The 22632-nt window shown below is 40.3% G+C and overlaps 1 protein-coding gene across 3 annotated transcripts in view; it reads right to left on the reverse strand.

Moving 5' to 3' along the window:
• The window catches only part of gabbr1a (gamma-aminobutyric acid (GABA) B receptor, 1a), a 180949-nt gene that overhangs the window by 124691 nt on the left and 33626 nt on the right, over nt 1–22632 (reverse strand). For all 3 annotated transcript variants that reach the window (XM_075466322.1, XM_075466321.1, XM_075466323.1), the window contains exon 6: nt 21692–21709. In XM_075466322.1, coding sequence (XP_075322437.1) covers nt 21692–21709 — 18 coding nt within the window. The remainder of the gene's footprint in view (nt 1–21691; nt 21710–22632) is intronic.

The raw sequence follows: 22632 nt of genomic DNA on the forward strand, positions 1-22632 counted from the left end.
AAAGCCTCTGAGCAACAGACTTTTGCAAAATAAAAACCTGTGAGCAAGACTTTTACAAAATAAAAGCCTGTGAGCAACAGACTTACAATAATAAAATCTGCGTTAATGCGCGATAAAATATTTATCGACGTTAAATAATTAGCGAGTTAACGCGATAATAACGAGTTAACTCGCCCAGCCCTAGTTTATTTACATGTTACCAGGTTCGAACTGGTTGGATTGCTTCTCAAAATGTTATGGGAAAGGACCGATGACGTGTGGTTATCTGACTGAGTCATAAAAAAAAAGCAAGAATGGCCCCTGATTGAATCCTTTCTGTTTGATCCGGCCCATTTCTGCTGCTGCTGCTGCTTTGTCTGACTAACCCGGAGGAAACTAACATCAGAGGAAACGCAGCTGACGTCACAGACACTGAGTGGCAAACAGACAGCTGTCTGTACAACTGGCTGTTAAAAACACAGAAAATACACCCGAGCTCAGCGGTGTCAAACTGATCCGTGAAAGGGCCGGTGTGGCTGCGGGTTTCTGTTCCGACCCTGCAGCAGCACAGCTGACTTGTTTCATTCAATCCACTGAACTGGTTAAGACCTTCAGTGCAGACAGTTCAGCTGATTGAATTAATCTCCATTATAATGCTGTATTCATTATAATGGATGTCTATGGGAGCCGTTTCTGTAATCTGCCATTGCAGAAAAACTAAAAAGCTGTAAAAACTGATGTTGTAGCTCATCAATGACATATCCCAGACCTAATAATCACCCATAGAATATTTCACTTTGCATTGCATACATTGAAAATACAGCAGTTTTTGTGTGTGTTTTTTTAACAGAAATTGGTGTTTACCTCATATACACTGGTATTTAAAGGGTTAATTTTTTGAAAATAATTGAAAACTTGGTAGGTTTGATCAGAACTGATGTGGAAGAAAAGATTTATGCAAAAAAAGTGGAAAAAAATATTAACATATGGTATTTTGGGGATCATTTTAGAAGGGGACAAAAATGGCCCTTTTCAGAAATGAAGGAGTTTTTTTTTTTGTTTTTTTTTTTAAATCAGGCATAACAAAAAAAATTTAAATCCCTAAAAATCAATGTTTTTGCTAATCATTGACATATCCAAGACCATAATTATCCCTACTCAATAATTCCACTTTGCATTCCATATTTTGAAAATATTGGCACCTAAAGGCTTAAAATGTGGGCTAAAAAGTTAAAATTGGCATTTAAAGGGTTAATTTTTTGAAAATAATTGAAAACTTGGTAGTTATGATCAGAACTGAAGTGGAATAAAAGATTTATGAAAAAAAAAAGTGGAAACAAATATTAATATATGATGTTTTTAGGTCATTTTAAAAGGGGACAAAAAATGTCCCTTTTCAGAAATTAAGGAGTTTTGTGTACAAATGACGTAAATTAAAACATCCGGAAACCCGACTTCTGGCCAGATGTTCGTGTCCGCGGCCCTCAGTTTAGCTGAAGTTCATCTGTTAAACTCCCGATCCCACGACGAGAGAGGACAGTGACATTTCATCTGCTGATTCACTCGTTCAATTAGCTCATTTATTTACTGATTTATTAAGTATTGACCTAAATGTGCTGGCCATCTGCCCCAACTGGTGGGGTTGAAGGTTGGGGAATTCTTATTAATTATTAATCATCGCATAACAAATGCAGCAATTCCACAAAACGAAGCGGGTTGCTTAGAAATTGATGGAATTAGATAACTAATTATAAAACGTGTGATTCATTCTCTGTGGACAGGACAGATTCTCTGAAGTAAATTAAACCTTTTTACAAACAGTAGTCACACATGCAGAAATGCAGAAAATGGGGCAAAAAGCATCTTTCCGTTACACTCGTTCATTAAAGGCAGAACAAAACTGAATAAATTAAAGACATAGACCAACATGTTTGGATTTAAAATCAAGAGTAAATCTGCTTGATATTTTTTTATGTAAATCGTTTGTGTTGAAGTCAGTTTTTATGCTTTTCTCGGGCTTTTAAAGCAGCTGGGTTTCCCGTTAGCAGGCCTGCCATGTCAAATGTTAACTGGTGGAATTTCTTCCTCCTTAATAAGACCATCAGTTTGGGCTCTGGTGGTGCTGGTGTGCAACAAATTGCTCTGTTCGACTGCTGCAGTCCTCTGCTGCAGAGCAGAAGTTCATCAGAGATCAGCAGTTAACAGCAGCTCAGAGCAGAGGCGGAATGAATCCCAGCCGAGGAAGGCCGAGAAGGAGGCCAGAAACACCAGAAACAGACTTTACACCAGTGCAAAGCTGGACTTTGGTGTGAGGAATAGTCATAATAATGAATTAATTTGGTTTGAGCTTCATGGGACTAATTATTTAGAGTCCAAACTCAGCTCCAGGCCCCGTTTGACCAGGAAACAGAGGGGCTGAGAGCTTCTCCTTTCAGGATGATTGTAATTCCCATAAAGGAGTCCCGAATTGCTCAAGTTTCAGTCCCAATTCGTTCGGTGTGGCTCCTCGAATGTGAAGACTTTCTGCCCTTTTTCTGTTTCATGTGATAACATCAACATCTTTAAGTCTGCCACATAAGACTGAGAGGTTCAGGAGGTCCTTTGTTCCCACGGCCAGAAGGATTTTTAACAGTGACTGCTGAGTTCTTCTGAAATTGATTTATTTATTTAGTCATTTATTTATTTAGTCATTTATTTATTTAGTCATTTAGTCATTTAGTCATGGATGTATTATTATTAGTTAGTAGTAGTATTTCTATTAGAATTGGTATTATTTTGTTGTTGATTTTTATATTTTTTTATTTAGTCATTTATTGTTATTATTATTATTAGTTAGTAGTCGTATTTCTATTAGAATTGGTATTATTTTGTTGTTGTTAATACACAATCATTGTAAATATTAATCTTTTTTTTTAACTACTTGACTAATTTGAATTTCCCCCATTGGGGGATGAATAAAGTTTTTTTTCTATTTCTATTCTATAAAACAAGACATTTGATGATGTCATCCCAGGCTTTAGGACGGCCTCTCACAATGATCAGAAAATAAGCAGAATAACAGCCTGTTAATGGTATTAAAGCGATTATCTGTGATATAAAGAGTAAATCGATAACTCTCTGCTTGCCAGGCTACCACCACCGATTCATATTTCAACTCTGCCTCCAGTCCACTGCCAACTCCGTAAAAAACGCCACAGAAGCTTCTCTAAGAAACCAGAGAAAAAAACGTGGCATGCAGCATCAATCATGGCGGATTTCTTTGGCCTTCATCTGTATCCGCGAGGAGCGGCGACGGCCATGTAGGCCAGCGAGCGCTGATGAGCGGGAGCTTGAGTCTCTGCACACGAGCCGTTTGAACCCTCTGCACACTGAGAACAGACAAGCGTGTGACCTATAAACCCTCACAGCCAGTTTGAAAATGAGATGATCGTACAGCTGCTCTGAAACTAACTTTTTAACAGAGATACGGCATCACTGAATTAACTTAGTGGGTGATAGTTTGAGAAATATGCACGAAAAAAGGAAGGGAAGGAAATCTGAGACTCTGCAACATTTCTACTAAACTCTCCCCCCAGGACCTGCTCCGGGGGAACATCCTGCTTTCTGTGTTCTGCCAGGTTCTCTTCCAATGTAGATTGTGCTTTTCTGGATCTTAGACCTCAGGCCTATTTGGAGCAGACCTTTGTAGCAGCACAACATGGCCCTAAGGATCAATACACCACCCAAATGACCTTCTGCCACAACAAGCCCGGCTCACTTCTGCAGTTTCTGTTCAGCTGGAATGCAAACCAGCAACTCTAAATCTGAGGCTGGTTTGATACAGCTTAATCAGGTAAGAAGAAAATCTGATGGGTTCTTTAGAAAAGCCACAAAAAGTCACTGGTTTTTTAAGAGAATAAACCAGGCCGCATGGTGTCACCAAAGGAAATGGCGCTGGTGGTTGTAATTCAACAGAAGAAGAAGCGATTGTCCTAAATGGAAATAAACAACAACAGCTCTGGTGGACATCCACAAAAGGGGAAGTGGCTGCACTTCTTCAGGAACTACATCCATCTCTGGGGAATATCTGGGGCTTTATATCTGGGAAGGCCAGAAAAAGTCAAATAATTTGAACGTGATTCACAAAGTCATTGTTCTCTTAAAACAGTGTACTTCCATTCACCTTTTCTGATTCAAATCTTCTAAATTTAAACAGCGATGGAAAATCTGCTTCTCTCAAGTACCTTGTGGTCTTGTTCACAAGTTATGGGAACCATAACACTCAGCGGGGTCACATGGCACTGAAGGGATCGGATTATTGGCTAAATTACAATAAGACTGAGTTGAGCGAGGGTAATTCTCCTTGGATATATGGCGGTGAATGAATGGGATCAGAGGCACAAAGCGTGTCATACCCCGGTATGATAGGTGGCGCTGTACCCATTCCAGCTGTTGCTAATAGAGCCATTCCTGTTGACCTCTTCACCACCAACAACAACAACAAACTCAGGCATTGGAGAAAGATGGAGAACGCAGAGCCAGATGAAGCTACGTCCCTCTACATTTGGTCTGTGATGAGCTGCTTGTTGCACAAACTCGATGCCCAACGGAGCATTCTCCATCGCGTTGTTTGTTTCTTTCTGACGGCGACAACAACAGGAATATCGTCTCCTTTGACTTCCGGGTCACGACCCCGGGAAAACATCTGGAGCATGCGCAGAACGCAAAGTCTGATTCACCACGTGCTTCAGCGTCTACAAGCAGGTTTAGAGTGACTTTCAACCCAGTTATCTCGGGGTCTGAATCCGATCCGATCCAATTCTTAGTCAGATTAAGGTGTCTACATGCACTTAATAACTCAGTCTGATTGTAATTTAGCCAATAATCCGATCCGATCCAATTCTTAGTCAGATTAAGGTGTCTACATGCACTTAATAACTCAGTCTGATTGTAATTTAGCCAATAATCCGATCCGATCCAATTCTTAGTCAGATTAAGGTGTCTACATGCACTTAATAACTCAGTCTGATTGTAATTTAGCCAATAATCCGATCCGATCCAATTCTTAGTCAGATTAAGGTGTCTACATGCACTTAATAACTCAGTCTGATTGTAATTTAGCCAATAATCCGATCCGATCCAATTCTTAGTCAGATTAAGGTGTCTACATGCACTTAATAACTCAATCTTATTGTAATTTAGCCAATAATCCAATCCTTTCAGTGCCATGTGACCCCGCTGAGTGTTGTAGTTGTTATAGCATACCATGCTTGTAAAGAATTAGCTTAGCACATCCACTCCACACTGTCTGCCACCCAGGAAACTTCTTCAGGTTCATCAGCCCAGAGGACAACCCTGCAGGGTTAGTATTCACCACCTGGCCTGGAAGATCGCCCTGGGTGGAGCTCGAGGGAGTTCCTGTAGCTCTGAAATGGACCATGCGGCTTTTGAAAATGATGAAAACGACGACTGCACTCCATTTAATGCTCCTGTTGTTGCACTTCCTGTGTTCGTGCTCTAATTATGATGTAGCTCCCCTTCTTATTGCAGCGATTGAGGAGAAGACCGTTATTACTCGTCTAAATTAAAAAAAAAAAAAACTCTCTGTTGTTGGGCAATGGAATGTGAACATTATATAAGCCTGGTTCATTACCCAAATCTCATTATCTGGATATCTCCAAATAGCAGAGAGCTGTTCAGATCCAGCTGCTAACAAGCCCTCACAGGTTGGCACGAGCGCCGTGATCATCTCTGACATTTGCCTACATCCACCTCCTCTTCCTCTCCGCCACCCTGTGACCCATCCAACGCTCCATCAATTATTCAGCCGTGAACTTTATCTTCTGCTCCGTTCAATAAGCTCGCAGCCAACGCTGGTGAGGTGCACTCTCACAGATAGGGGTACAGTACGAGTCCCTTTATGTCCCCTGAGGTACTATCTATACTAATGTACCCCCTAGGGTTCATTATTGGACCTAAAGGTACCTATATGTACCTTTTGGAGGGTCCAAAAGGTACATATATGTACTCAAGTGGTAAAAAGGTACATATATGTACTTTTTTGAGGGCCCCAAAAGTTACATATATGTACTCAAGTGGTAAAAGGTGCATATATGTACTTTTTTGAGGGCCCAAAAGGTACATATATGTACTCAAGTGGTAAAAGGTGCATATATGTACTTTTTTGAGGGCCCAAAAGGTGCATATATGTTCCTTTTTCAGGGTCCAAAAGTACATATATGTACTCAAGTGGTAAAAAGGTACATATATGTACTTTTTTGAGGGCCCAAAAGTTACATATATGTACTCAAGTGGTAAAAGGTACCTATATGTACCCAGTGTTGTGCGTGAACGAGTTCAAAAGAACGCGTTCATTGAACACGCTCATTTTTTCTTGAACGTTGAACTGAACGCAACACATTTTTTAATAAAGAACTTGAACGTGAATTAGTTCACATTATGTGTCATGAACGGCAGACATCACTGTAAATGAACGTTGGAATTTGTTTTCCATTGAAAACTGATTGACATCTGTTTTCTCTTTTGAAACGCAACGAGAGAAAGTTCCTCCCTCCTGTATTCTCGCTGGTGCCGCTTAAATCATGTACCACCAGACAGAAATGGTTTTGACATTGTGTGCGCAATGCATTGCGGGCAACGTAGTGTCCGGCTGAGAATAATTGAATAACATACTGGCTTCCGCACGACTTTACCCGTGATGAATTGCAGCAGAGCGGGGTAGGCATAACAACGACATACATATTTGTACTCAAGTGGTAAAAGGTACATATATGTACTTTTTTTGAGGGCCCAAAAGGTACATATATGTACTCAAGTGGTAAAAAGGTACATATATGTACTCAAGTGGTAAAAGGTACATGTATGTACTTTTTTGAGGGCGCAAAAGGTACATATATGTACTCAAGTGGTAAAAAGGTACATATTTGTACTCAAGTGGTAAAAGGTACATGTATGTATTCAAGTGGTAAAAGGTACATATATGTACCTTTTTGAGGGTCCAAAAGGTACATATATGTTCTCAAGTGGTAAAAGGTACATATATGTACTCAAGTGGTAAAAGGTACATATATGTACCTTTTTGAGGGTCCAAAAGGTACATATATGTTCTCAAGTGGTAAAAGGTACATATATGTACTCAAGTGGTAAAAGGTACATATATGTACCTTTTTGAGGGTCCAAAAGGTACATATATGTACTCAAGTGGTAAAAGGTACATATATGTACCTTTTTGAGGGTCCAAAAGGTACATATATGTTCTCAAGTGGTAAAAGGTACATATATGTACTCAAGTGGTAAAAGGTACATATATGTACCTTTTTGAGGGTCCAAAAGGTACATATATGAACTTAAGTGGTAAAAAGGTACATATTTGTACTCAAGTGGTAAAAGGTACATATATGTACTTTTTTTGAGGGCCCAAAAGGTACATATATGTACTTTTTTTGAGGGCCCAAAAGGTACATATATGTACTCAAGTGGTAAAAAGGTACATATATGTACTCAAGTGGTAAAAGGTACATGTATGTACTTTTTTGAGGGCCCAAAAGGTACATATATGTACTCAAGTGGTAAAAAGGTACATATTTGTACTCAAGTGGTAAAAGGTACATATATGTACTCAAGTGGTAAAAGGTACATATATGTACTTTTTTTGAGGGCCCAAAAGGTACATATATGTACTCAAGTGGTAAAAAGGTACATATTTGTACTCAAGTGGTAAAAGGTACATATATGTACTCAAGTGGTAAAAGGTACATATATGTATTCAAGTGGTAAAAGGTACATATATGTACTTTTATTGAGGGCCCAAAAGGTACATATATGTACTCAAGTGGTAAAAAGGTACATATTTGTACTCAAGTGGTAAAAGGTACATATATGTACTCAAGTGGTAAAAGGTACATGTATGTATTCAAGTGGTAAAAGGTACATATATGTACTCAAGTGGTAAAAAGGTACATATTTGTACTCAAGTGGTAAAAGGTACATATATGTATTCAAGTGGTAAAAGGTACATATATGTACTTTTATTGAGGGCCCAAAAGGTACATATATGTACTCAAGTGGTAAAAAGGTACATATTTGTACTCAAGTGGTAAAAGGTACATATATGTACTCAAGTGGTAAAAGGTACATGTATGTATTCAAGTGGTAAAAGGTACATATATGTACTCAAGTGGTAAAAGGTACATATATGTACTCAAGTGGTAAAAGGTACATATATGTATTCAAGTGGTAAAAGGTACATATATGTACCTTTTTGAGGGTCCAAAAGGTACATATATGTACTTAAGTGGTAAAAAGGTACATATTTGTACTCAAGTGGTAAAAGGTACATATATGTACCTTTTTTTCTACATGCTGGGGTACAATAGACAGTCTGTGTTAGGCTACTTCAGTATAAGGGTACAAAATTGCCACCAGAGGTACAAGATTGGTCTCTGTAAGGTACAAAACTATACCTTCTGAGGGTACTGCCCCAGGGACAAGCCATCGTACCCCTAAAGGTACAATTCTGTACTTTATTTAAGAGTGTGCAACAACGTGTGCGGTGGAGTGCCAACAACTCTTATGGTGGCACCATTAGCTGTGAAAACGATACGGCGGATGTTTGAGTGCTGTAACGTGTTGCCGAGCGGTTTTAATGAGCAGCTTTTACTGTATGTGTGTGTGTGTGTGTGTGTCTGAGAGTCTGCACCATGGGCATCATTCAGAATAACAGACAATTTGTGGAAAAATGCTCCATTAAATGTTTCTTATTTAGCATAACCGCCAGATTAGATTCTCCCCCACCTGCAAAGCACATGTTGTTCAGGCAGCAATCCAGATTTCTGTGAAGATGCTCTGATAAAAACGTATTGTGTAAAATCAGTGTGAACGTCGCACGGCAACGTCGATGCTGATATTTATAGCCGGAAGGTTTCTCCAGTGCTGACAGCTAAAGTCATCTCCAGTTTCCTTCTGTAGAGAAGAAGTATTCTAAAATCCGTCCTGAATCCTCTTTGAAAAGCTCCGCCTCTCGCTCGGTATCAGATAAGATTCTTAACTCGGAGCCAGCGTTATTAGAAAACCACAGTTTTCTGGGAACAAGAATATTGCTCCTGTGTTCTGAAGGTAGTTTGTTTGGCAGTAAAAAGCACCAACTTAGATACTTCCAACGCTCTGTTATTAGAGAAATGCATCATGTCTGAGCATCAGAGTGGAATTAATTTCACTCCTTTGATATAGAACTCAACTCTGTTTCTGAAACAAGGCGTCGTCCTTTCAGTGAAAACTAGGGCTGGGCAACGATTAAAATGTTTAATCTAATTAATCGCATGATTTCCCTGATTAATCACGATTAATCGCATTTGTACGCAGAATCCCAAAAATGAATCCAAAAGTAGCGTATAGCTTTTAGCATTTAGTTTTATTTTAAATGTGCTGCCATATGAATGAAAGTGCCATAACATTTGTTGTGCAAACACAAGCCTGTGAGCGACAGACTTTTACAATAATAAAATAAATAATAAAACAGGGGGGGTCCGTGGCGTAGTGGGTTGAGCAGGCGCCCCATGTACAGAGGCTATAGTCCTCGCTGCAGCTGGCCCCGTTTCGAGTCCCTCATCATACGGCCCTGTGCTGCATGTTGTTCCCCCTCTCTCTGCTTCCTGTCTCTCTGAACTTTCCATTAAAGGCACAAAAGCCCCCAAAAATAATAATAAAAAACTGCATTAATGTGCAATGGAATATTTATCGGCATTAAATAATTAACGAGTTAACTCGCCGAGCCCTAGTAAAAACATATATTATAATAATTACTTACTAATTATTTAAAGTTGATGCTTTATAGGAAAAGCTCTCATCACCTGTTCTACTAGCATCCTTCTGTAGGCATTCAGGCTTGTTTATGAGTATAACTGTAAAGGATCCACTCTGTTCCAACACATCTGGAATGTTTTTCAGCGGAAACATTGTGTGAATAAATGTCACAACAAACGAGTTTAATCCTCTTTTTTAACTCTCAGCGGATCCTGTCAGACCAACAGTGACTCACACAGCACAGATAACTCTATTTTACATTTACATTCATTTAGTAAATTATGAATATATATATTTCATTTCAAATAACAATGAAAGTCAAGTTGGAGTCAGATTTGCTGTTTGCACTCTCCGTACACTGAAATGACAGCAGAGCTTTAGAGCTGCGTGAGTTCCAGCTGTGTGTTCAGAACTCATAACTCATGTTAGCCCAGTATGACGTAGCAATGTCCCAAAATGTTAACTGAGGTCGACTAACTGTGGCAGGAAGTCCGTGACAGTCTGCACTCATTGGTTTAGAGCAGGGATGTCCAAAGTCGGTGCTGGAGGGCCGCTGTCCTGCAGGGAAACCTCTAAAACCTGCAGGACAGCGGCCCTCAAGCACCGACTTTGGACATCCCTGTTCTGCAGCTTCAGAAAAAACAAGCATGGAGTCACCGGCTTCATCACTTGGAGTGCAGTGACTCTATGCTTGTTTTTCTTCTGAGAAGATTACGGCTGGGCGAATTAACTCGTTATTATCGCGTTAACTCGCTAATTATTTAACGTCGATAAATATTTTATCGCAGGTTTTATTATTTTTTTATTATTGTAGAAGTCGTTTGCTCACAGGCTTTTATTTTGTAAAAGTCTGTTGCTCACAGGCTTTTATTTTGTCAAATTCTGTTGCTCTCAGGCTTTTATTATTGTAAAAGTCTGTTGCTCACAGGCTTTTATTTTGTAAAAGTCTGCTGCTGTCTGCTGTGGAACAGGAAAAGAAAGTAATCGGCGGATCCACCAAACATGGAGAAGGGTACGGAACTTTTACTCGGCCATTTTCATTTCAAAGTTCTTCCAGACGGCGGAGTCGACAGAACCAAAGTCATCTGTAAACTCTGCCAAGTTGAATTGTCTTCTCAGCGTAGTAGTTCCAGTCTAAAATATCACTTAAAGGCAAAACACACAACTGATAGCAGCAAGTCATTCAAGGAAACAGACAGTGGAGCGAGGCTTCTACATAAAAACTACAGAAAGATGCTGATGTTAAAAGTGTGTTTGCACAACAAATGTTATGGCACTTTCATTCATATGGCAGCACATTTAAAATAAAGCTAAATGCTAAAGGCTATACACTACTTTTGGATTCATTTTTGGATTCTGCGTACAAATGCGATTAATCGTGATTAATCAGGGAAATCATGAGATTAATTAGATTAAACATTTTAATCAATGCCCAGACCTAGAAAAGATGCTTTAAGATACTTCTCATCAGACGTGCCCAAACAGCCTTTTTTCTGACAGGTGTTATAGATTCAGTTAATTCTGTTCCTTTTCTCTTCTGATGGTGTGCAGTGAACACATTGGTCAGCCTTGTCCTGTTTTCAGTGTTTCAGAGCTCCATCCCCTCAGAAACCTTCACTCCAACCATGATGAGAAAGCTTCTCTTTGCTCAGAAAAACAATTGAACTTCTGACACTTTCACTTTGCTCTGATGCCTGTTTTCCACATACCGGTACTTACTATGTCAGCAGAGGCACCGTTTCAATACAAAGATCCAAAATACATCTGAGCCTCTATACAAGCCGGTTAACCTGTTAGTGACACTGATCTGCGGCGGCTCACTTTATGTAAATAGAATATATATATTTCTTCTTCGTATTTCTTTAAATGTTAGGAAATAAACTAAAACTTTGTGTTTATTTCATTCGACTTTAATCCCAACGATAGGAACGTCTTTTAAAGGTGGAACCTGCCAACGCTGAGCTCACCCCACTACCATGGCAACAGTCAAATTTAAATAATCCATTTTCCTTTTGACATCCGATGTGATGTCTTACCCGTTATGTCTAATGACATGGATTGAAACTACCTTAATACCCTCCTCGTCACCCCCTTACGAGTGGGGGAGGTCAGTCTGTGGAGTGTTCGCCTATAAATAGATCGGTTCAAAATCAAAGTGCTTTGCAAAAGTATTCAGCCCCTTGGCAGTTTCTCTATTTCATGGCACTCCAACCTTCGTGTGGATAAGGAGTGGGCTGCACGGTGGTGTGGTGTTAGAGTTACAGTAGAAAGGTTTCCAGTTTGAATCTTGCTGGGAGCCTTCTGCAAGTTTTTCCATCCAGATGTGTAAAATAAAAAGTCAAGATTTGTGAAGCAAAAATCTAAAGAATGAAAATATTTTAACTGGAAACTAGTGCATGCATTGGTGTTCACGCCCACTGCTTTGACGCTCTAAATTATGTTCTCATAAGTCAGGGACAAAGTTTTGAAGAAGTAGGCCCAATTTGTGCCTTTGTGGGAAAGTGGCTGGTGACAAAAAACTCATTGACCCAACACTGAAGCATGAGGGTGGCAGCATCATGCTGTGGGGGTGTTATTCATCAGCAGGGATTGGGAAACTGGTCAGAATTGGACAGGAATGATGGATGGTTCAGAAGTTAATCTTTTAGAAAGGCCCCAAACACACTGCAAAAGCAACGTACAAAAGATTTAGGAGCATATATTTGATTTATATATATAAATATTAGGGCTGGGCGAGTTAACTCGTTATTATCACGTTAACTCGTTAATTATTTAACGCTGATAAATATTTTATTGCGCATTAACGCATGTTTTATTCTTTATTTCATTATTGTAAAGGTCTGTTGCTCACAGGCTTTTATTTTGTAAAAGTCTGCTGCTGTCTGCTGTGGAACAGGAAAAGAAAGTAATCGGCGGATCCACCAAACATGGAGAAGGGTACGGAACTTTTACTCGGCCATTTTCATTTTAAAGTTCTTCCAGACGGCGGAGTCGACAGAACCAAAGTCATCTGTAAACACTGCCAAGTTGAATTGTCTTCTCAGCGTAGTAGTTCCAGTCTAAAATATCACTTAAAGGCAAAACACACAACTGATAGCAGCAAGTCATTCAAGGAAACAGACAGTGGAGCGAGGCTTCTACATAAAAACTACAGAAAGATGCTGATGTTAAAAGTGTGTTTGCACAACAAATGTTATGGCACTTTCATTCATATGGCAGCACATTTAAAATAAAGCTAAATGCTAAAAGCTATACACTACTTTTGTTTTGGATTTTTACGTACAAATGCGATTAATCATGATTAATCAGAGAAATCATGTGATTAATTAGATTAAACATTTTAATCGTTGCCCAGCCCTAATATAAATATATATATAATTTACAGATCGCTAAACACCAGCAGAGCCCATCCAGCTTGAATGAGCTGCAGCAGTTCTGTGTTGAGAAAGAAATCCCAGTGGCTACATGTGCTAAACTGTATATATAAGAGAGATATAACTGCAGCAAAAGAGGCTCGGCAAAGTATCGACTTTGCAGAGCACTACATTTCAGTTGTTTTGGGTTTTTTAATCTTATTTTAAAAGCAGTTTGAGCCACTTTGTGACAGTCCATCTCATTAAAATCCCAAAAGAGGTTGTAAGGCAACAAAAAGAACACTTTCACAAGCCACTGTGATAATTCTGTACTGTATAAGTGCAGGTCAACAGAAGTCCTGTCGTTCAGTCCTAAACTCAGGAACTTTCTGATTGATAAATTATCGCTTTACTGAACTCTGTCACACGTTGGAGCATCAATGATTTTGCAGTTTATTTTGAGTCAGTCCCATTTGCTTCTATAAATAATCTGCAGTCTTTTCAGTCAGAGCATTATACGCTCCTACCTACGTGTTTATTTTATTTTATTGTACTTTAATTACTTTAAAAAGCAAGAGCTTATATTTGTTACCATAAGAAAGCACCCACACCCACAAAAAGGTTGCTTGATCACAGTTACTGTGTATAGATATAAAAACATGCACTGTCTGTGTGACATTTGTTAATGCAGGCAGAGACAATAATTACATTAATCAAAGATTACGTGACTTCCAGCGGTCTTAAGAGCAAGCTCAAGGTTAAAGACGGCATTCCTGACGGCACAGTCGAATCATAAAAACAAAATGTGTTTTTTATCCTGAAGGTTTTTTTAACCCTTTTAATCCTTTTTTTCTAAAGCCAGACAGAAAGTGACCTTTCGTGATAATTGTCGTGTTAATATGGAACCATGGTAACCAGCAAAAGGGCATCCATAAAGGTGACGGTCGCCTTGTAAAAAGAATGTATTTTAGCATTAACTGTGATCGTTTTCATACCCAAACTAAGTGATATTATTGCAAATAACTTACAAATCTAATATAACATTTTTAAATATGCCTTCATTAGTCATTCTTCATTCATAAATATTATCTATTTTTTCTTTGCATTGACAGAAAGCATTGCTTAAAGAGCCGTTTTTGCTTATTTTTGCCTTGTTTAATTCTTCACTTGTGTAAACCATATGGTTGTTGGACCATATTTTGAGGAAATAGACGCGTGGTCCCTCTGCAGCCACACACACAGAGCAGCGCAGACACAGACAGGAGCAGGGTATTAACCTTTCTCCTGCTGAGGAGGCAGTAAGTGGGTGGCGATGGCACATGGAGTGGAGACAGAGCAGAGCCAGAGGGAGGTCAGCACTGAGACAGTGGACGGAAATTTCTATTTGTGGAAACCGTGTTCTCTGCTGCTTCGTTAATCATCTGTTTGCCTGTGTGCGACAGTTCCAGAGTTTGTTTCCGCAACTCGTAGTTTAAAATGATATATCAGCTTCAGTGTTGCCTATGGTTCACACACAGAGGTGGTTTATAATAAGTGGGTCTGAGCAATGTGTAGAATTCAGTCTCCACCTGGCACCTGCAGAACCGATGAATGGATTCATCATGTTTGCAGGGATCCAGTGAAATGTGTTGATCATTTGCTTTACTCCAGAAGGCCAGCGGAGCACATTAATTCAGTTTCATAGATGGCCTGTTGCAAACTCACTCTACTAACACTCACAGAAACGTAACCGCCGTAAGAGGACAGTACAGAGTATAACAGAGGGTGCAGCCATGAGAAAAAGATCCTTACAGGGTCACAAAATAAGGTAAATACAACCTCAGGTAAACAACACTCGAGATTTTACAAATTATCAACATTTATTGAACAAAAGCGAAGCAAAATGCAAAAAGTTTGCTATGTGTTGTTGTTCATTTGAGGTTATTTTTACCCGATTTTATGACTTGGTGAGGACCAGATTATTTTCATTACGTCCTGTTATTTTAAACCTCAGAAGTTTGTTTTTCACAAACGTAAATGAGCAGAATTTATTATCCTTTTCTTTTCCAGAAAGCCATAAAAAGCCATCACAGCAGCAACGATGAGCACGCTCAGTAATGAAGCTCATCAGCTACATATTTCCATGAGTTTCCCCAGTCGTGTTAGAGGGATTTATTGAGTAGTTTGTGAGGAACAATAATGAGTTGGTTAGAGATCAAGAGGAAATGCTGTGAGCCTTGACATGTGTCTGCAGGCTCACTCAGGTCGCAGCTTCAGCTATAATCTCGTTTCACACAGCTGAAAAACATTTAATTGGACAAGCTGTTCGTGGAGGGCATTGCCTTTTCCACCCCGGGTCAGATTCTTCCAGCTGGTGGAGTGGTTTCAAGCCTCGTTCACAACAGAACAACTCGTCAGGGCTACAGGCCGCTGCCGCCCCACATGGAAATCCCAAAGTCTCTCTGAAAGGTCACTGCTGCCCCCGTGTGGTAGCAATGCAAACTGCACCCCTAACAGCTGAGCAGCATTTATTTTAAAACCTCTTTTGATCCAGATGTGAGGTAAATGAGACATTTTCTCCATCATCCTGCCTGTGACCTAAAGATAGAAATATTTTAAAGGATGAGAGGAGGCCGAAGAAGTGTCGTTTAAAAGGGTCGTAACGCTCTATCCCCGCGTATAAATTAAAAGTAAGACATTTTTCTTTATTTGGATTATTTACTACTTTGAGCAACAGTGCAGAAGACAATTAAACTTTGAAAGAACACATCTGGAATCTGTGGTCCACAGAAAGTATTCTTTCTGCCAATCAGCTATCGCCCAGCTCTCTGAGGGCACGTTAACTCGTAAAAACACTCTGACGGGAGTGAAATATCTCAGATTTGGAGGCAGTGAAGAGCCACAGCTGCTGAAACAGGACTTTCAGCCTCTGGCTGCCCACTCAGCACCCAAATGTTCCTTCCTCCCTTCCTTCCTTCCTTCCTCCCTTCCTCCCTTCCTCCCTTCCTCCCTCCCTTCCTTCCTTCCTTCCTCCCTTCCTCCCTTCCTCCCTCCCTTCCTCCCTCCCTTCCTCCCTTCCTCCCTCCCATCCTCCCTCCCATCCTCCCTCCCATCCTCCCTCCCTTCCTTCCTCCCTTCCTTCCTTCCTTCCTTCCTCCCTCTCTTCCTTCCTTCCTTCCTCCCTTCCTCCCTTCCTTCCTCCCTTCCTCCCTTCCTTCCTCCCTTCCTCCCTTCCTTCCTCCCTTCCTTCCTTCCTTCCTTCCTTCCTTCCTTTCTTCCTTCCTTCCTTCCTTCCTTCCTTCCTTCCTTCCTCCCTTCCTCCCTCCCTTCCTCCCTCTCTCTCTTCCTTCCTTCCTTCCTCCCTTCCTCCCTCCCTTCCTCCCTCCCTTCCTCCCTTCCTCCCTCCCTTCCTCTCTCTCTTCCTTCCTTCCTTCCTTCCTCCCTTCCTCCCTTCCTCTCTCTCTTCCTTCCTCCCTTCCTTCCTCCCTTCCTCCCTTCCTTCCTCCCTCCCTTCCTCCCTTCCTCCCTCCCTCCCTCCCTCCCTCCCTTCCTTCCTTCCTTCCTTCCTTCCTTCCTTCCTTCCTTCCTCCCTTCCTCCCTCCCTCCCTCCCTTCCTCCCTTCCTCCCTTCCTCCCTCCCTTCCTCTCTCTCTTCCTCCCTTCCTCCCTCCCTCCCTCCCTCCCTTCCTCCCTCCCTCCCTCCCTTCCTCCCTCCCTTCCTTCCTCCCTCCCTTCCTCCCTTCCTCCCTCCCTTCCTCCCTTCCTCCCTTCCTCCCTCCCTTCCTCCCTCCTATCCTCCCTCCCTTCCTTCCTTCCTCTCCTTTTACTGACCTCCCAGTTGCTGTTTCTTTGCAGATATCAGACTGTAAAAGCAGGATTCACAGCTGATGCTGAGATGAATCTGCCTCCTGAACGCTATGAAGCATTCATGTAGACTCTAATCTGAAGTACCAATAACTTAGAAATCTAAAATTAAATTTTCAGACAGAAAGTGACCTTTCGTGATAATTGTCGTGTTAATATGGAACCATGGCAACCAGCAAAATGGCATCCATGAAGGTGACGGTCGCCTTGTAAAAAGAATGTATTTTAGCTTAAACTGTGATCGTTTTCATACCCAAACTAAGTGATATTATTGCAAATAACTTACAAATCTAATATAACATTTTTAAATATGCCTTCATTAGTCATTCTTCATTCATATATATTATCTATTTTTTCTTTGCATTGACAGAAAGCATTGCTTAAAGAGCTGTTTTTGCTTATTTTTGCCTTGTTTAATTCTTCACTTGTGTAAACCATATGGCCTAATCTGAAGTGCTATGAACTGCTGACTTCTGAACATGAGTCTTGTGGTGTAGTCCAACAGTTGATGGTTTCTATACCTCGTTGGTTTAGGAGAAATTGGTAAAGACGACCATTAAATCATATATGTTCCAAAAATATGAAACAAAAAGCACAGTGAGTACTTCCCCTACTGTATTCTTTTACAGGTTGTTTAATGGAGGCTGTATAATATACAGTTTCACATCAAAATAATCTAATATAATCAGATTTATCCACACGAATCCCAGTCGGTACAACTGGATGAAAATAATTAGTCGTTTTGAACTGTGGATTTAATTATCCTCTTTCCATTTCAAAGGTTGACCTAGCGTGTCCTTTGCTAAAGTAGCATTGAAGCTCCTTTCCATGGGATGTGGAGAATTTAACCAGCTGTTATCAGCTCATGATTCAGGAAGAGGAAGTGTGTCAAAGGAGGAGATAAGCGAGGATACAATAGTGCATCCTCTGCAGAGGTCTTTAAATTTCTACTTTGCCACAAACATATTTAAAGCTCATCTGACATTAATTATTAAAGTGTCATCTCATCAGATTACGCACGTCACATGTAGCTGATGTGGGTTTAAAATGAAAACGTCTCTTTTTGTTAGATGCCTCTTCTCTCCTCGACTCTGTTAGAGCCGATTCTTTATAGTGGAAGCCCAAGAACCAGTGGGAGCAGTCTTAAGTTAAACAAAGTGTTTATTGGAGGTCACAGGTCAAGTATCAGCGCTGGACTCGGAGAGACAGAGTTCTCGCATGAAATCCGTCTCTCCAAGCCCCGAGATCTGGAAACATTTCATATTTATGTTCACCCTTATCTCAGAGGTTGTACCTACATTTGACGACGCATCATTGAATATTTACTCATGCTGTGAGCAGGCCATCCACCGTCTTTGTCATGTTCTTTGGATGTGATAAGCGATGTGTGTGTGTGTGTGTGTGTGTGTGTGTGTGTGTGTGTGTGTGTGTGAGTGTTGTTTCAGGCGTGCATCTACTGTACCAGACCTATCTGTCCTAAGAGCCGCTTTATCTGACCCAGTTATTTTATCCCGCTACGTCATCTTAAAGTGTTGGACATACATTTGCGTTGTATGAGCAGAGTGTACCGTACAAACTAGGAAAATAGATTATCTAGAGAATACATAAAGTCTAAGAATAAAGCCAATTTATAACAACTCTATGAGAGAGACTTTTGGAGGGACTGTGAACTCCTTGATTCATCCAGAATAAAGGCTTGTGTATACTCTCGCAGCAGTGTGTCGCAGACACAACACAGTTATTTTTGATTTATGCCCACTTTTGAAGCGCTGTCTGCGCTATGTTAATTCCACGCCACAACGCAAGAGGGACAATCACGAACAAGCTAGGATTGTGGGTGTTACGGTTACGGAGGTCATTCAACAACAACGGCGACTGGACGAATGCGCACTTTGATTGAGATGCAGCTGATCGATCTAGAAATAGAAGAAATATTGCTACTACTGGAGCTGGCAGAGGGAAAGAATCGTCACGGTTCGCACGGTTAGCGTCAGCCGGTTAGCAAACCGGAAATACGCATAGTGTAGAGCGGATGTAGAGTTGACCAATCAGAGGCCTCCTTTCTCTCCTCCCTGCGGCGATGTCTGCGGTGAGGGGGGGGGGGCATGTCTGCGTTAACTGCGACACACACGCAGACGACCTGGTTTCCGACCATAAATCCGCCTTAAGTGAGTAACATTTGTCTTGTGTGCCATTCTGCTTTTTGCTATATTTTGACTGCTAAGTAAGCTTGCTGCTGGTTTAGTTTCACTGTGTAATAGCAGCTACCTAACTTACCGCACTTACTCTAGCACTAGTTATGCTCTTAGCTGTTGGATTTTGGAAGGAAATGCACTTATGATTTCTTGTGACCTGAAGTTCTTTTGCCCACTGATGTGGAACACACTTATTGTAAGTCGCTTTGGATAAAAGCGTCTGCGAATGACCGTAATGTAATGTAATGTAGTTGGCTAGGGCCACAAAAATAAAGCGTTTTGCTTCTCAAAACAATATGTGTTCAAAAGAGTCACTGCCCGCTGTGCAGTCCGCTGCTTCCGAGCAGCAAACACCGTAACAGGCGCGGCTGTCGGCAGGCGGCAGCAGGCAGTGATACAAAGGGAGAGAAAATAGGGCCAAGAGATTGTGAGGTCTGACTTTTTCCTGGAGAACGATTTTGTGATGCAAATGTATTACTCTGTTGAACGCATATTGTTTTGAGAAGCAAAACGCTTTATTTTTTAAACCCCAGCCAACTAGCCGGACTACCTTCATCAACACCAAAACGAGGCTGGAACTCTGCTCACAGGATGCAGCAGGGGGTAAGAAAATGTTCAGAAATGATGTTGCTGATATGGGATGTCATACAGCTTCATGTCAAAAGAGGTGAACTGTCCCTTTAACAAGGCAAGAAATTCAGCGGGGATAGTAACTCAGAAGGAATGATTTAGTGTCATATCCACATTTCCTGGACGTAACGCGGTTAACAAACGTATGTGATTTTGCTTTTCACCAGTTAACTGCAGCATAAAAAGCTGCTGCATAGAAAATAGAAGAAAATAGAAAAATACTTTATTCATCCCCCAATGGGGGAAATTCAAATTAGTCAAGTTGCTCAACATTTTTTTAAATATTTACAATGATTGTATTAACAACAACAATAATAATACCAATTCCAGTAAAAAAAAATACTACTACTACTAATAATAATAATAATAAATGACTAAATAAACAAATAAAATAAATCAATTTGAGAAGAACTCAGCACTCTCTGTTAAAAAGCCTTATGATACGAAGGGTTCCAGAAAAATTAGATAAATTAAAGTATTTTATTTAGTTCCAGCCATTTAAAGTTAACCAGTCTGTGTCAGTTCTGACTGCTTCCATCCACCAGAGGTCCCCAGTGTCTGCTTCTTCTTCTCCCCGGGTCCTCTCACCTGTCCCCCGCCCCTGATTATCAAAGCTTTTCCCACTTACCTGCCAGTTTCTGAACCTCCCGTCTTTAACTATGCAACTTTCCTGTTCCTCCCCCCCCCGGTTAAAAGGACTGTTCATTAAACCGTATTATATTCTGGAAGCTTGTAAAGGTGTAACACAAACGGATAAAATGAAATAATGGTTTTAAAAAAACGTCTTTCTTTGTATGGCATTCCCATAAAATGGTTCATTTTGGTTCATCTGTGCAGTGACATTGGACAATCCTCTTTAACATCCGTTAGAAACGTGTTATCGTGTGTTGTGTCAAGCACTTTTTCGGTTAAAGTTGTTGGATAAAAGGTCACTTTTAGCCACCTGCTTAAACTCTAACTGAAATATCTAAATAATTTGGTGCCCGGGTGAGAAGTTTGTATATTTTTAGCCTTTTTTAATTTAATTTTGGACGTTTTGGGGATAGAGTTTAAAACGTCCAAAATTCAATTTAAAAAAGGCTCAAAACGTACAAACTTCTCACCCGGGCACCGAATTATTTAGATATTTCAGTTCCAGGTAAACAGCGAGACCCCCAATTCTGCTCCTGGTTTCATGAGGTTGCGTAACTCCCGTCAGTCTTTATGCCTCCGCACATACAATACAGAAGTATTATAAATAAACAGGAAATACACATGCTACATGAAGAAGAACAGGGTCGGGAGAAGGGAAAAAGCCAATTATGTCTGATGAAGAAATCAAAAAAATCCCAACAACTCGAGCTCTAAAGAAGTAAAAGTGCCTGGAGTGTGAAAGCTCTTCAACATATTAACATATTACTGTAATATGTTCTTTTAGCTGGTCATTTCTTTTTATTTACCTTTTTATTTAATTAAATAATAATTATGGAATGATGCTAATATAAGTGTAAGAAATTGTAGAACATTTTTGGTTTTCAAAAGGATGGTTTCTAAAGCAATTTTTGAGGGCTACAAGTATTTATAATTTGTGAAGGATTTTGTGTTTATTTATGATTTTGTGTCATTATTCTTCTATTTTTATTTTTTTACTTTATTGGATGCAATTCTGTTTTTTTGTGTTTTTTCTCTTTTTACTATTATTTTTCTTCTTACTTTAGTATTTGTAAAAATTATAGATTGATGGGTAGCTTAATTTTGTTCAACAGGACAGGCTTAAATATAAGCATTACACTTCAGCCACTTAAAAAAATGCTACGATTGTACCGGACACATTTATTGTTTACTGTGTGACTGAATAAAACAAACAAAACAATTTGTTTAAAACATAAGAAAAAGCATGAAAAGTTCTTACCTGTGTAGTTTCTGTCATCTTGGGTGCGGAAACAGAAAAAAAGAAGAGAAGCTGTGAATATTAACAGTAGATCGAATGCATTTTCCTCCCATTTATTGATCAAACTTTCAGCAGTTTGACCAGCAGATGGCAGCGTCGCGCCATCAGAGTCACTCGGTGACGGAAGCAGCGACGCCTGCCAGGCTCCCGTTACGTAACTGCTTTGGTGCATCCAGCAGAAACACATTTAAATCTTTTACGAAGGGAGATCACACAATAAAGTGTTTCCAATAAAGTCTCTGATTTTTAATTACACATATTAAAGTCAAAAAAGCATTTATAAATCTTCTAGATTTTTGGAGGATTACGCAATAACCAGCCCACTTTCAGATGCCCATTTCCAAGTGTCCTGATAATTCCCCTTTCATCTCTTTTAATGCTCCCATTCCCATAGCAACTTTACCGGTTGCTATGCCAACTCGTCTAATAACCAGTTGGCAGCCTTGTTTCCTTCACATCTTTTTTTTTTTTTCCATAAATCCTCATTTATTTGCACAAATGTGAACAAATGGTTCCAGATAGTGGACGCGCCATCTGCTGTAACTGAGAACATGGCTGGTTGTCAATGAAACCGCCGACATCCGCTCACACGCTCGTAATCTGTTCACGGACGGTTGAGCCAGTGTGTCGTGAGGCCCCCTGTACATCAGGGTCCTCTCCTGTCCTGGTTCCATGATACCGCCCTGCGCCAACCACACACCGGCCGATTGGATGGATCTTTTATTGCCTGGTAACCATGCTGGAGAGCAGGTGTTTGTAATTATCTGCCATCTTTAAGGCCTAATTTCCCCCATTATTGAGAGGCAAGCTGGAAAATTAGGTGAGCTGAGAGATGAAATGTTAGAACGGTGTTTCGATCAATTCAACATGACAAAAAAAAATAGGGCTGGGCAACAAGTAAA

The sequence above is a fragment of the Odontesthes bonariensis genome, chromosome 5 (assembly GCF_027942865.1).
Source record: "Odontesthes bonariensis isolate fOdoBon6 chromosome 5, fOdoBon6.hap1, whole genome shotgun sequence".
NCBI classification, from domain to species: Eukaryota; Metazoa; Chordata; class Actinopteri; order Atheriniformes; family Atherinopsidae; genus Odontesthes; species Odontesthes bonariensis.